The 15,953-nt window shown below is 41.5% G+C and overlaps 1 protein-coding gene across 2 annotated transcripts in view; it reads left to right on the plus strand.

Moving 5' to 3' along the window:
- The window catches only part of itga8 (integrin, alpha 8), a 277,443-nt gene that overhangs the window by 212,676 nt on the left and 48,814 nt on the right, over positions 1-15,953 (plus strand). For both annotated transcript variants that reach the window (XM_063044126.1, XM_063044127.1), the window contains one exon: positions 4,532-4,657. In XM_063044126.1, coding sequence (XP_062900196.1) covers positions 4,532-4,657 — 126 coding nt within the window. The remainder of the gene's footprint in view (positions 1-4,531; positions 4,658-15,953) is intronic.

The raw sequence follows: 15,953 nt of genomic DNA on the forward strand, positions 1-15,953 counted from the left end.
TGAAGCATCCTGTAAAGTGCTGGCAATTTCATCTCAACCTGCTGATAATTTCCTTAATGTCAGGAAGTTTAGGGTTGTTGTGGAAATGCGGTAGGTGGAAACTTGCTGGCTGAGTTTCCCTGGCAACATCTAAATTGGACATAACATCCAATGATGGGGATTGAACTTTCTCCAGTCCCTTAGCAGCTACACTGGAACACTTGCCTACTGAACCTGCGCCAGGCTAGTCTAGGCAAAGAGGAAATTATGCATTTATTTGAATGCAGAGGAACTCCTAGAAGTGAAAAGACTGAGTAGTGAATAATTTACATTTTCATAAATGAGTTGGGGTTATGTTTTAATGTTTAATAGGATGTCACAGCTCAGGAACAGTCCCTTCCGTTCAGCATTTCTGTGCTGACAGGATGCCAATCTAATCGCATCTGCACTCAGTTGCCACTTTATTAGGTACCTCTCTTCTGCTGCTGTTGCCCATTGGCTTCAAGGTTCCATGTGGTGTGCATTCAGAGATGCTCTTAGCACATCATTGGTATAATATGCGGTTATTTGAGTTGTCTTTCTCACTAACGAGGCATTTTTGCCCATAGTTCACTGCTCTCTGGACGTTTTCTGTTTCTCACACCATTCTCTAGAGACTTTTGTACTTGAAAGTCCCAGATAATCAGTAGTTTCTGAGATACTCAAACCACCCCTTTTGGCACCAACAATCAGTCCACGGTCAAGGTCACTTAGATTACATTTCTTCCCTAACTGAACTCCACGACTATGTCAGCATGCTTTTATGCATGGTCCCACATGATTGCTCGTTAGATATTTGCATTAACAAGCAAGTGTACAGATGTATCCAATAAAGTGGTCACTGAGTGTATTTATATGAATAAATTAAATGCCTTTTGACATGCTAGGCCAAAAAGAGAAGGCAACTTACAACCATGATCCTTAAGAAGGAAAGGCACAACTCCCATGTTTCAATGCATGCTCATTACACCGAAGGTAATTATGGCCTGGTCGCCCATCATTCCTTCTGGATTTTTGTAGGAGTTTGAATTAGGCATTTCTAGGAATTAAATCAGTCTGATGCAGGGTTTTTACCAGAAATGTCAACAATTCCATTCCTCACACAGATGCTGCTGAACCTGTCAAATTCCTCCAGAAGATTGTTTGTGCTCAAGGAATTAAAAACTCCTGCGGTGACTGGACAGTTCAGCAGATACAGCTACCCATCCCTATCCTCACAATATGTTAAAGCAAGCAGTCATTCACAGCATGGAGCAGTGATCCCCACCGTTCACACCACTGCTTGAGGAAACAGCGTGGCGCCAATAAACCAAACCTCGATCTATACACAGCCACAATGACTGAAGTATGCACGTGATGATTAGCCTTCACAATAAGCACAAAATAAAAATCTCCCTGTCATATCCCAGCCAGAGCTTCTTCCTCTTCACCTGGATTTTCGGACAAATTTGAAATACATCAGGGTTAGGATCAGAAGAGTCCTGGCAAACCCTGCTAAGAAGACTGAAGAGTTGAAAATATGGACTGTGCCTCCTATCAGGCACAAGTAGCTGGAAATAGCAGAGATAGTGATCTCTGAACAGCTGCCTACTGGAACTCACATAAAGATGTACTGCATGTCAGCTTAATCAAATCGTTATTCACAAGACTAATGATCTCAAAACATTAGAGTAGGCTAGAATGGTTAATACTTGTCTTGGGAATATTTTGGCCAAGGATTATTAATGTCTTATCCTGAATCAATACATGCACCTTCCTCATCTAATGTCTTGGCAAAAATGGGGAGACAGATAGATATCAATATTTAGAGACTGGACTTGAAAAGTAGCAGACAAACATCGGCAAATAAATTGGCACACAGTTTTATTATTGTCATATGTACAGTGAAAAACTTTGTCTTGCATGCCATGCATATACAATAGGTGATTTACTTACAGGAGTGCGTTGAGGAAGGACAAGGAAAAACAACAGCAGAATAAAGTGTTGCAGTTACAGAGCAGATATAATGCTAGCCTTAAGTCCACAAGGTAGATTAGTGATTGAATGATATCAGAGAGTATACTGTGAGGCTTCCGCCAGTCAGAGTTGACCATAAGTTTTGCGACCTAGCTGTCTAGATTGCAAACCTGGGCAGTACAATATGCAGAGCAAGCTGCTGCCCATGTAGCAAGTTTCCCCTCTTCACGCATCTGATGGACCCAAAGGAACGGTATAGGCCAATACAGTTTGGTACCAGTAGCATCACAGGAGTTGCTTGTCAGCATTGAACTCAATATAGGACTGTCTTAGGGACACCTGCTCTGGATTTTTCCCTCGTAGTTTACTCCCAAAGTCTTCCTCATGAGTGGAAATAGCGGCAAGGCAGCAGAGATTTGAGATCATAGTTTTCCTTCTCCTAGATGAGCTGCCAACCACAGCTGACAAGCCCGATCTGCCCAAAGCAACTGGATTTAAGGCGTCAGTAACCTTTTGCCTCTTCTCCTGTCAATAGAAATGGTTCCGACGGGCTTAGTAGCTAAGCCACATATAAGGTACATATAAGCCAGAAGCTGGAGTTGGTTGTCAGAGACTAGTTAAGGTGCGTGACATTGGGAGCATTTAATAGGTAGTGGGAGCTTGTCTCTGGCACCACCCCCAGCTTTATCATCCTGAAGGAACCAGAGAGAATATTACCAGTGGACAAGAGAAGAGGAAAAATTGCTGTTTAGAGTTCTCAGCAGGAGCTGCTTTACTTTTAGTTTTTTCACAAGAGCCTTTCCGGAGCATTTAATGTGTTTTAAAATAGTGGACACAATGGTTGAAATTGTTCTGAGCATTGCATCTCATTATTAATGGTAATCAAGATTAGATGCAATTGGGGTGTCATGTGAGCAGTTGAAGTGGCCCAGCAGATGAGATGAGGCTTAACTGCATTTAGTTTAACAGTATATCCAACACTTTTGGCGCAAAGTTTGCTAGAGTTGCATTTGATGAGGACACAGCAGCAGCAAGAGGCATATTAGGGAGCCTGTGCTTGTCCTTAATCAATAGGCATTGAGAAATAAACAATGGAAGGAATGTCAGGAAAATCTGTGCTCGGACCTTTGCTGTTTGAAATTTATATAAACAATTTGGATGTGAATGTATAAGACGTGGTTAGTAAGTTTGTGGTGTTGTAGTTAATGCAGAAGGTTCTGAAAGAAATTACAGAGAGATCTTAATCAGTATATAGGTAAGGATTGGCAAATGGCATTCCATGCAGATAAATCTGAGGTATTGCATGTTGGAAGATGATCAGAGTAGGACTTGTACAGTGAAAGTAGGGCCCTGCTATGGAACAGAATTCTAGGAGTGCAAGTGTTAATTCACTGAAAGCGGCATCACAGGTAAATAGCCTGGAGAAGAGGGTTCAGCCCATCATCCGTCAGGACATTGAATATAGAACTTGGGAAGTTATGCTTTACTCATATGGGACACTGGTGAGGCCACAGTTGTAGTATTGTATATAGTCATGGTCACTCTTCTGTGGGAAAGCTGTTATTAAACTAGAAAGAGTGGAGTAAAGATTTATCATGATGTTGCCTGTATTTGGGAGCCCGAGTTACAAGTAGAGGTTGCATAGACTAGGGCTTAATCCCTGGAGCGTAGGTGACTGAGGAGTAAAGGCCTTCTTCCAAACAGTGTGACTCCATGAGTTAAGGGAATTCAATGTCCAGTCATAATGGAAAGGAATATTAAAGACAGGGAAGAAACATTGCATATAGAAAGAGGGAAATAAAAATTCAGAAGAAAACTTAAAAAGAGATTATTTAAACAGAGTGTTTAAACTAAAGACATCTCATGCCTGATGAAAAGAGGGAATTAACTCATAGTATTTAATTGTCTGTGTCAGGGAGTTTAATTGACAGTCAGTTACGTTTGTGATATGATTAAAAGGGTGCCTATACATGTACTGACAAGCTTAATTTACAAAATTAACTTAGTGGGTGATTATAACATGTTCTTAAAGTAAAAGGCCAACAGGAGAACCTCAGTTAATTTCAGGAGTATGAACTTGAACGACTGTAGGATGTTCACTACGAATCTGTTCTATCCTGGAGGATTGCAGTGTCATTTAATCATAGTTAATTGAGTGGTCGGAGGTACCTTCACAGCAGATTCTGGCCAAATTTGAATACGCATTTGGGGGAAGTGTTTTACTGCAGCAGAAACCTTTCCTTTACCAAAAAAAAAAATGATATAACCATCTGGATTTGCAGTTTTTGGCAGAAATCCATAGGTTAACATTCTATAATGCATTAACTTATTAAAGCAGATGATGGATAGCATCAAGCTGTGCAGTATGCTACTCTGCTTTCAGATCACTGGGTGAGGTTAACTGGAGTGGCGGTTTCAGTAGATTGATTCAATTTACAGGAATAATATGATGCTAAATTAGAAGTGTGCCCACCAAAGAGATGAAGTTTTCTGATTTTATGGCTGTCCTGGTTAGCAGTCAAGTTATTTTCAAGATGTATCATCTTTCTGATTATAGACTTCTGGTTCACCAGCTGTTGGGGAGCATATCACCTTCCGGGACCCTTCTACAACCTTACATCACATCACAAGACGACAAGTGAGGCTACCGCAACCGTTAAAGCATGATCGTACAAGAATTCTGGTAAGGAAAGAGCATTGCTAATGGTGGAGGAAAACATTTTCTCTTATTGATCCTTCTAGAGAATGCATTATTCGTGTATCTGTTGTGCACTCTAAACTGTATATAGTAACTGAATGCTGGCGTTGCCGTCTCCCACAAGACTAAATAATGTTGTTTTGATTTTGTTTATTGCATTATAATATGTTCAACAGAGTCCACCTAACATTTCTGCCCTTGCATATCTGTTAAACTAATGTGATATTCTATGTCGCATAAATAACTTAAAACATCTGGCATAAAAATAATCTGTAGAGCATTGCACCATAAGGTAAAGTGAAATAAACTACAGTGGACTGTCGACACATGATCAAATGGTGTTAAATCTGAATGATTTCAGGTAATGACAATGTACTAATAAGCCGTTAAGCTTCCATAAGGTTCATAAGTTATGAAAGGGAAAATTAAGATAGAGGCAGGGAAATTGTTTCCATTGGTAGGTGAGACTAGAACTAGGGGACATAGCCTCAAGATTTAAGGGAGTAGATTTGGGACGGAGATGAGGAGGAACTGCTTTTCCCAAAGAGTGGAGAATCTGTGGAATTCTCTGCTCAATGAAGCAGTGGAGGCTACCTCAGTAAATATACTTAAAACAAGGTTGGATAGATTTTTGCATAGTAGGGGAATTAAGGGTTATGGGGAAAAGGCAGGTAGGTGGAGATGAGTCCATGGTCAGGTCAGTCATGATCTTTTTGAATGGTGGAGCAGGCTCGATGGGCCAGATGACCTAATCCTGCTCCTTTTCCCTTATGTTCCTAGAATGAATCTGTGCTGTGAAGTGTCTAGTCCAAGAATATATTGTTCTGTTTTAAAATTTCAAAGGTTTTGCTCAATAGGTGTGATTCTGTGTTTTTAAAAAACCAGGTAAAGTTTGTGCAGTTGCTCCTTTCGTATGAAGACGCTTTTTCTGATGACCATGACCATGACCAATCCAAAGACCATGATAGAATCACTGAAAGACCGCAACAACTTGGGCATTCAGCCAGTGTGCAAAAGGCAACAACTGGGCAAATAAAAGAGAAAGAAATAACAGTAAATAAATAAACAATAAAAATTGTGAACCTGAGATGAAGAGTCCTTGAAAGTGAATCCACAGGTTGTGGAAACATATCAGTAATTAGGCAAGTGAAGTTGAGTTAAGTGACACACATCAAAGTTGCTGGTGAACACAGCAGGCCAGGCAGCATCTCTAGGAAGAGGTACAGTCGACTTCCTGACGAAGGTTCTCGGCCTGAAACGTCGACTGTACCTCTTCCTAGAGATGCTGCCTGGCCTGCGGCGTTCACCAGCAACTTTGATTTGTGTTGCTTGAATTTCCAGCATCTGCAGAATTCCTGTTGTTTGAGTTAAGTGACCCCCTTTGGTTCAGGAGCCTGATGACTGAGAGGTAATAAATGTTTCTGAACCTGGCGTGGTGTGAGTCCGGAGGCTCTTGTAATTTCTTCCTGATGGGAGCAGTGAGATGAGAGCATGACTTGGCTGGTGGGGGTCCCTGATGATGGTCTATGATGTCCGTGCCAACCATGATGCCAATTTAAATTGCACATCTGCTTGCATGTGGTCTGTATCCTTCCATCTGTTTTCATGAGTGTCTAGATGTCTCTATAAAATTGTTATCATATCTATGCCCACTATTTCCCCAGGCACTTACCTCTACCTCTATTTTAAAAAAATGCACATAAATTTCCTTTAAGCTTTCCTCCTTTCACCTTTGAGCAATGCCTTCTCAAAATTGTTGTTTTCCACACTAATGATCGACCCTATCTATTCCTCTCATAATTTTTTAACTCCTGTCAGGTCACCACTTATTCTCCACTGCTTCAAACAAAGCATTCTGAATTTGTCTAACCTCTCCATCTAGGTAAAGCGCTCTGATCCAGGCAAGTTCCTGATGAAAGTCTCTTGCACAGTCTCCAAACCCTCCACATCTTTCCTGTAATGCAGTAACCAGAACTGCACACAATGCTCCAAATGTGGCTGAACCAAGACTTTGTACACGTAACTATACCATATGCCTTCTTTACCACCCTATTACTTGTGTTTTACTGAATAATTTCCTCTTGTACTTGACCTTCCAAAGTGTAACACCTCACACAACTGAATAAGCTTCAATTAGCCATTTCTCTGCCCACATTTCCCACTGATCTATTCCTGTTGAATCCTCTGACAAACTTTTTCACTATTCACATCTCTACTAATTTTTGTGTCATCTGTAAAGTTATTGATCAGCCCACCTACATTTTCAAAGTTCCAGTGCTGATTACTGTGGAGCATTATGGATCGCAAACACAGCCTTTCAGCCGAGTTCAACAGAGCTCCATCCGTGAACATAATGCTGAGTGCAGCACTGCACCAGGCGGTCAGATAACCAAGGCAATGCTGAGTTTCATATTGCAGTGCTGAGCCATGAAAGCCAGGAGCATACTGACCCATGAAGAGCAACTTCCCACTGGTTTTCTTCAGAACTGGACCAGTAAATTGCTCACGAGTACGAGAGCTAGCTACGTTAGATACTCTGCCAATCAGAATACAGGTGTCCCCTGCTTTTCGAACGTTCGCTTTACGAAACCTCACTGTTACGAAAGACCTACATTAGTACCCTGTTTTCGCTAACAGAAGGTGTTTTCACTGTTACGAAAAAATCAGTGCGCGATAAAAAATCGGCGCGCGATAAAAGGCAGCGCGCCCCAAGCAGCCGCTCTCCCCCGGATTCAGAACGGCATTGCTTTAACATGTGCCTGTGAGCAGCCGTTTGCAAGATGAGTTCTGAGGTATTGGAAAAACCTGAAAGAGCTCGTAAGGGTGTTACACTTAGCGTAAAACTGGATGTAATTAAGCGTTTTGATCATGGTGAACGAAGTAAGGACAACATGAGTTTGGCTTGTGGAAGCTGACGAAGATGATGTTGAAGAGGTTTTGGCATTCCATTACCAAGAACTGATAGATGAAGAGCTGATGCAATTGGAAGAGGAAAGGAGAACAATCGAAACCGAATGCAGTAGCAAAATGAACGTGAAGCAACTGCGTGAGATTTTCACTGCAATGATAAAGTACGACTTTAATTTTGAAAGGGTACGTAGGTTTAGGGCATATTTGCAAGATGGTTTGAGTGCTTACAAAGAACTGTATGATAGAAAAATGCGCGAGGCTCAGCAGTCAAGCAAGCCTTCCACATCAGCCACAGCAGACAACGATCCTCGACCTTCAACATCGAGGCGGGCAGTCATAGGAGAAGATGAGCCGCCTGCTCTAATGGAAACAGACGTCGAGATGACACCCCAGTGTCCCACCACCCCAACCCCGGGGCCACAGACAGATACCAATTCGCGGAGAATGCAGCAGTAACCGGGAGGCACACAGCACATCTTTAAGAAAAAGTCCAAAATAAACATGCTAATTAATTAGGTGCCACCCCACACGTAAATGTTGGCCCAGATCAGAGGCGATGCAATTGGCACTGATCTGGGCCGACAATTACGTGTTGTGCGGCACCTAATTAATTAGCTTGTTTATTTCGGCTTTTTTCTTAAAGATGTGCTGTGTGCCTCCCGGCTACCACTGTACCCCTGCATGTTTCGCAGATCGGTATCGGTCGGTGGCCCGGAGGGTGGGGGCCACTGCACCACCCCAACCTGCAACGACTCAGTCTAACACACCATCATCAGTGTGCTCGGCGCTGTTTTCCCAATTCCGGTAAGTGATACTACACTGTACATACATTATTTCTACTTTATACCAGCTGTGTATTTTTACATGTTATTTGGTATGATTCGGCAGCTTCATAGCTTAAAGGTTACTGGAGAGCGCTTGCACCATGTTTTTGCCAACAGCGCTTGCGTGAGATTTTCTGCCAACGGCGCTTGCGTGAGATTTTCGCTATGGAGAACAGTGCAATAATGATTGTGGAAAAGTATTTCTACTTTATATAGGCTGTGTATTTATCATATCATTCCTGCTTTTACTATATATTACTGTTATTTTAGGTTTTATGTGTTATTTGGCATGATTTGGTAGGTTATTTTTGGGTCTGTGAAGGCTCACAAAATTTTCCCATATAAATAAATGGTAATTGCTTCTTCGCTTTACAACATTTTGACTTATGAACTGTTTCATAGGAATGCTCTACCTTCGGATGGCAGGGGAAACCTGTATGACTTTCACTGAGACTGTGCTAGCTGGGACATATTCCTCTTCTGCCACTTCTAAAGAATTTGCTTCCACTGCATACATGTTGACATTGACATGAAAATGAAGAGTGTCAAGGCTTTATTTATTATGCTGCTTTGGGGTTGGGCAGTAAATACTGACTTTAGCAACAGTGCAGAGATCCTGAAAAAACTTAATAGGAAAACACTGCCAATTCTGCCATTGTTAAAAATATTTTCTTCTTTTGTGGAAGTCATGTCACTGCACATTATTGACAATTCATGCAAAACTGAATTAACTTTTCAGTGGTGTCATGGCATCAAGTTATTGAGTTTAGAGTGATAGGGCATGGGGGAAGACCCTTCGGCCCACTGAGTCGTGCTGACCCACAACCACCTGTTTGCATTATCCAACATTCATCTATTTATTTATTCTCCCTACATTTGCATTAGCAAAATGAATGAAGCGATAATTGCTCAGGATCAAAATCAGAGTTGGTGTCACTGACTTGAATGAAGTGAAATTTGTCATTTTGTAGCAGCAGAACAGAACAAAGACATAAAATTACTGTAAGCTATAAAAAGGCATAAATAATACAAAAAGAAGGAATAATGAAGTAAAGTTCATGGGTTCACAGACAGGGGAAGAAGGTGTTTATGAAGCATTGAGTGTGGGTCTTCAGGGTCCTGTACCTTCCCCCTGAAGGTATTGACAAGAAGAGATGTCCCAGATGGTACAGATCCTGAGCAAAGGATGCCACCGTCTTGAGGCATCACCCCTTGATGATGTCCTTGAAGCTAGTGCACATGTTGGAGCTGACTGAGTCTGGAATATTTTGAAGCCTTTTGTGTTCCTGATGCAACCAGTCAGAATGCTTTCTACCGTACATCTATGGATATTTGAAAGTGTTTGGTGACATATCAAATCTCCTGAAAACCCTAATGAAGAAGAGCTGCTGGGGCATGCCTACTTCACGATGCATCAATGTGTTCGACCCAGGACAGATTGTTTGACATGGTGACATTGGAACTTAAAGCTGCTCACCTTTTCTAAAGCAGGAAGCATACTCACACAATTGTACACGTGCAGATGGATCCACAAATTATTAACAGTAATTACTTTCTGAAATAATTATGTGCATGAGCCAAAAGAATTCAAATGCCTGTTACTAATTGAAATTTTACAAGCTTTTGTTATCTTCAAGAGGCATCATTAATGAACCTCACATGTGGGTCATTCCCTCTTCCCATTACCACCACCAGGAAGGAGACAGAAGCCTGAAGACCCACACTCAATGTTTGAACAACAGCTTCTACCTCTCCACAATCATATTTCTAAACGGTCCACAATCCCATGAACGTTATTTCACTATTCCACTTTGGCACTTTTTTTTTATAACTTACAGTTTATTTTATTTTTTTGCTGTACTGCAGTGACAGAACAACAAATTTCACAATATATGTCAGTGACAATAAGTTTGATTCTGTTTCTGTTTCCTTTGGACTATGGCAGTAAAATGTTGTATGTAATCCTTTTCTGATGTGACCTAGCCTCATCTTTGTCCAACTGTATATTTTGCAATTTATTGTTCGCTGTTGTAAACAGACCTCTGTGTATTCAGTTTGAAGGATGATCAATGAATAATTTAGTTATTTCTGGAAATGAGTTTCCTTAATAACCTATTAAAATGCCAAATGCACTTTGCACATTGCATGAGCTACATCCAATATAAATGATCTTTATGATTGTAATCAACGTTAATGCTTAAAGTGCAGAAGGTAAAACTGCCCTGTAAATAGATGAAATATTGCAACTATTCTGTTGCTTAATGATGGTGAGAATTTGGGGATAGCTTTTATTAGTTACAGCTTCTGGAAGCTTGGTATGTAGATATATATTCAATGCCTTCAAGAATATCGTTTAAAATACAATATATTGAGTCCACTAATGACAAACATCTGCAAAAGGCTCTACTCGTAAATTGTGACCATTAATATATTTAATTTGTGAAATAATTTCAAAGTTTAAAATACATTTATTATCAAATTATCCATACACTGTACAATCTTGAGATTCGTCTTCTTGCAGGAAGTCACAAAACAAAGAAATACTATTGGACCCGTTCAAAGAAAACCCCACACAAGACCCAATGGGTAAAAAATAAGAACAAATTGTGGAAACAATATAAAGTAAACAAGTAACATCAACTGCAGAGTCACTAAAAGTGACTCAGTGCTGTGCTGATGGTTGCAGGCCACAGCTGCAGAGTCAGTTCGGCACTGAAACGCCCTGATCAAGTCACGCCAATAGTAAAAAAAAGTAAACATAAAAAAACATGAACACGAGCTGCAGAGCCCCCGAAGCAGGTTAACAACTGTGGAGTGTCTTCAGCACTGAGGAGAGCCTGTCCAAAAGACCAGTGGTTGCAGGCAACAGCCGCTCTTGAACCCAGTGGTGTGGGGCCCAAGATTACTGCACCTTCTGCACATCTGTGGCAGCGAGAGAGAGAGAGAGAGAGAGAGCAGTCAAATGCAGACGATACGGAACACCTGTTTTTTTTCCGCTCTTGTTCTGGACCATTTTAATCTTGCTCAACACTTTAATCAGTGTGGAGTAATGGAGCCAGCTATGGATTCATGTTCTGCCTTTAGGGATCAACACAGAATCTCATTCACACTGAATCTCCCAGGAGTTTGCAGAAGTTCCAGGTTGTACATTTGACCCAAAAATGCATTCTTAAATTGTTAAACAGATTTCCCTTTTATCAGGGTAAGGTCAATAAAGATAAAGATATTTTATTACCCTTCCTGACTTGATTCTGTTTGATCTGGCCCACTATCCACACTCATTTTTCTGTGGTCCTTTCTTTTTGTGCCTCTTCTGTTCTAAGCAGCCTACAGGCTGACAACCTCAGCCATATTATGAAGAGGAGTGCTTCTCAAAAAGCAACAAGCTGGATTCTGAGGCCCCATCTTGGAACATCCAGAACACTTTTTCATAGCTTGCCATTGGCAAAGACTTGTGACCTATTTTTAGATGTTGCTGATAATTAGAGACATATGAGAATAATTCATAGACATTTATTAAAAACAAAACAATTATGAATAAAAAATGAAATATTAATTGAACTTAAAAATAGCTTTGTCAACCAAAAATTAACCAGAATCATAAAGTGAAATACTGAATCCAAAGCAAACCACATACTATTTTAAAGACGGTCAGTGCCCATTGTAATGAGCTGGTTGTGCTACTAGCATTGTCTTTGGCTGACGTTAAGCTGAAGAACCAAATGCCAAGTGTGTAAGTCCCTCAGCTCAGTATTTCAGTGCTCTCGATGCTGGGAAGCTGGTTAGTTGAGCAGGCATTTGACCTCTGACTCATTTCTAATATTCACCTCATAATATGTTGACACAGAAGTTAAGGACAAGCCGAGCCATTAAAGAAGACATCCCTAGCCATGCAACCAGAGGTGAGGGTAACTCAGCCCAATATGTTATGTGTGTGTACTGTGTTGTGCACCTTAGTCCGGATGAACATTGTCTTGTTTGGCGGTATATATGTGTATGGTTGAATGGCAATAAATTTGAACTTAAACTTGACAAGAGATTCACCAGAATGTTGCCTGGAATGAAGGGCTTTTGTTACAAGGAGAGATTGGACAGGCTGGGCCTATTTTGCTTGGTGTTCAGAATACTGGTGATCTTGTAGATGATTATAAAATTGTAGAGGTCATACGTAGGATAGAATGTTAGGGTCCTTAAAACTAGAGGCTTAAAGTGAGTGGAATTATTTAAAGGATGTCTGAGCCACAAGTTTTCATACAAGGGATGGTGAGTATGTGGAGCAAACTGTGAGAGGACGTGGTAGAGGTGAGTATAATTACATTTAACAAACATTTAGACAGGCATCTGGATAGGAAAGGCTAAGAGGAATATAGGCCATATGCAGACAAGTGGGTCTGGTGTAGAGAGGTATCTTGGTCAGCCTGGGGGTTTAGGCCAAAAGGTCTGTTTCTGTGTTGCACCATTGCATGACTTTACAACTTGGCACAAGTTCAGTGATTTATTTATTTAGTTAGAGATGCAGCACACAGTCAGCCCTTCCGGCCCTTCGAGCCACGCCAAACCTGAATAACCCCACCTGATCATGAGCCGATTTACAATGACCAGTTAATCTACCCAGTAAGTCTTTGGACTGTGGGAGGTGACCGGAGCACCCAGAGAAAGCCCATACATCCCACAGGGAGCATGTACACAGAGACTCCTTACAGACGGCACCGGAATTGAACTCCGCACTCCAGAACGTCCCAGGCTGTAACTGCGTCACGCTAACTGCCAAGCTAAGTTTGTGGTCATCTTATTTGTGAGGGCTAAGGTGTGTTTACTTACATTTTTTTCCCATCTCAACCCTACCCCCATGTCCTGGGGTCATCAGCAGACAGGGTAACACTATGTGCATCATATGAAGTTAAACAAAATAAGAGAAAACTTAATATTTTCTAGTTTCTAGTGATCATAACTTTAAGCAAACAGTGTACTATTAGCTCAGATTGCTTACTGTTACACCCAGTCTGATTTTCCAGAAAAGGTCCTGTATTACTTCCTTCCTTGTTGACTCAGAAATAATGCTCCAAAAACTCCTCTGTGTGTTGTGGAAATGAAAACAATGGCTGGGGATACTCAGCAAGCCAGGCAGCATTTCTGAACAGAAAAACGTAACATTTCAGATCAGTGACCTTCAATCAACTGTGACTGAAGATATTAAATGATAAAATTGATGAGTATGCAAGGCAAAAGGTGGTGTAAGTGGGGCAAGCAAAGAAAGAAGATGGTTTTAAGGGAGCTGAAACTGGAAGCAGTCAAATGATAATCTAACATGGTTGAACTTCAGGATGTTGTAACTCAGGCTTAAATTGAGCTACACTAGAACAATTGAAGAGGCCAAAGGTAGTGAGCTCAGAATGGTATTTGGATGAGGATTAAAGAGATGATCAATTAGAAACTTGAAATCCTATTACTGATTGCAACGTCTTAGATTAAGCCCTTCACACCTATTGGGGCAAAGATCACTGACAGCAGCTCACCAGGGTCCTCTCTCCTGGACCACTCTTTCGAGTTATCCCAGATGTAGCCCATCTTCTCCTTCCTCTCCCAGGGATGAGGTCTTTGGAGCTTTTGGTGCATTCTGTAGCTCTAGGTTTTTACAGGATGATGTTACATAGAAACTTAGAAAATAGGTGCAGGAGTAGGCCATTCGGCCCTTCGAGCCTGCACCACTATTCAATATGATCATGGCTGATCATCCAACTCAGAACCCTGTACCAGCCTTCCCTCCATACCCCCTGATCCCTTTAGCCACAAGGGCCATATCTAACTCCCTCTTAAATATAGCCAATGAAGTGGCCTCAACTGTTTCCTGTGGAAGAGAATTCCACAGATTCACCGCTCTCTGTGTGAAGAAGTTTTTCCTAATCTCGGTCCTAAAAGGCTTCCCCTTTATCCTCAAACTGTGACCCCTCGTTCTGGACTTCCCCAACATCGGGAACAATCTTCCTGCATCTAGCCTGTCCAATCCCTTTAGGATTATATATGTTTCAATAAGATCCCCCCTCAATCTTCTAAATTCCACCGAGTATAAGCCTAGTCGATCCAGTCTTTCATCATATGAAAGTCCTGCCATCCCAGGAATCAATCTGGTGAACCTTCTTTGTACTCCCTCCATGGCAAAGATGTCTTTCCTCAGATTAGGGGACCAAAACTGCACACAATACTCTAGGTGTGGTCTCACCAAGGCCTTGTACAACTGCAGTAGTACCTCCCTGCTCCTGTATTCGAATCCTCTCGCTATAAATGCCAGCATACCATTCGCCTTTTTCACCGCCTGCTGTACCTGCATGCCCACTTTCAATGACTGGTGTATAATGACACCCAGGTCTCGTTGCATCTCCCCTTTTCCTAATCAGCCACCATTCAGATAATAATCTGTTTTCCTGTTTTTGCCACCAAAGTGGATAACCTCACATTTATGTCGCTAGCCACATGCCCAAAGCTCCTCCTTTGCAGCCAGTCTTGGGAAGATTCATGGCAGAGCTGATTACAACAGAGTACCTAAATATTTTCCTCTGAATGTGGAGGACACTTTATACATAACCAAAGGGATTTATAAATTGAAGGTACAATTAAATAACTGGAAAGGTTCTTTGGTGTCCTGCAGAGTGGGAAAAGTAGAAGCAGAAGGACAGATGCTGATTCTTCTACAGTTCCTTAGGAAGATTCAGTGGGAATTATAGAGAGATTTGATAGTGATGAAGAAATGCTTCTTTGACCTGGAGGAATGGCCCTTCCAGGATGATTAAAGGGGTTCTCAGTAAGGCATATATCAATAGTCTCAGCATCACACACAATATGTTGGAGGAACTCAGCAGGTCAAGCAGCATCTATGGAGATGAATGAACTATCAAGAAGAGATGGGGAATAGATGAAAAGGGGAAGAGGAGGGACTTATTTTTATCGGAAGGAGAAATCAATATTCATGCAATCAGGTTAGAGGCTACCCAAACAGAATATAAGGTGTTGCTCCTCCACCCTGAGGGTAGTCTCATCGTGGCACAAAAGGAGGCCATGGACTGACTTGTCAAAACGGGAATGGCAGCTATTTACAATATATATTAATGATTTAGATGAGGGAATTAGAAGTATCATTAGCAAATTTGCCGATGACACAAAGCTGGGTGGCAGTGTGAAATGTGAGGAGGATGTCTTGAGAATGCAGGGTGACTTGGACAGGCTGGGTGAGTGGGCAGATGCAGTTTAATGTGGGTAAATGTGAGGTTATCTACTTTGGTGGTAAGAACAGGAAGGTAGATTATTATCTAAATGGAGTCTAGTTAGGAAAAGGGGAAGTACAACGAGATCTAGGTGTTCTTGTACATCAGTCACTGAAAGCAAGCATGCAAGTACAGCAGGCAGTGAAGAAAGCTAATGGCATGCTGACCTTCATAACAAAGGGAATTGAGTATAAGAGCAAAGAGGTCCTTCTGCAGCTGTACAGGGCCCTGGTGAGACCACACCTGGAGTACTGTGTGCAGTTTCGGTCTCCAAATTTGAGGAAGGAC

The sequence above is a fragment of the Mobula hypostoma genome, chromosome 3 (genome assembly GCF_963921235.1).
Source record: "Mobula hypostoma chromosome 3, sMobHyp1.1, whole genome shotgun sequence".
Classification (NCBI taxonomy): Eukaryota; Metazoa; Chordata; class Chondrichthyes; order Myliobatiformes; family Myliobatidae; genus Mobula; species Mobula hypostoma.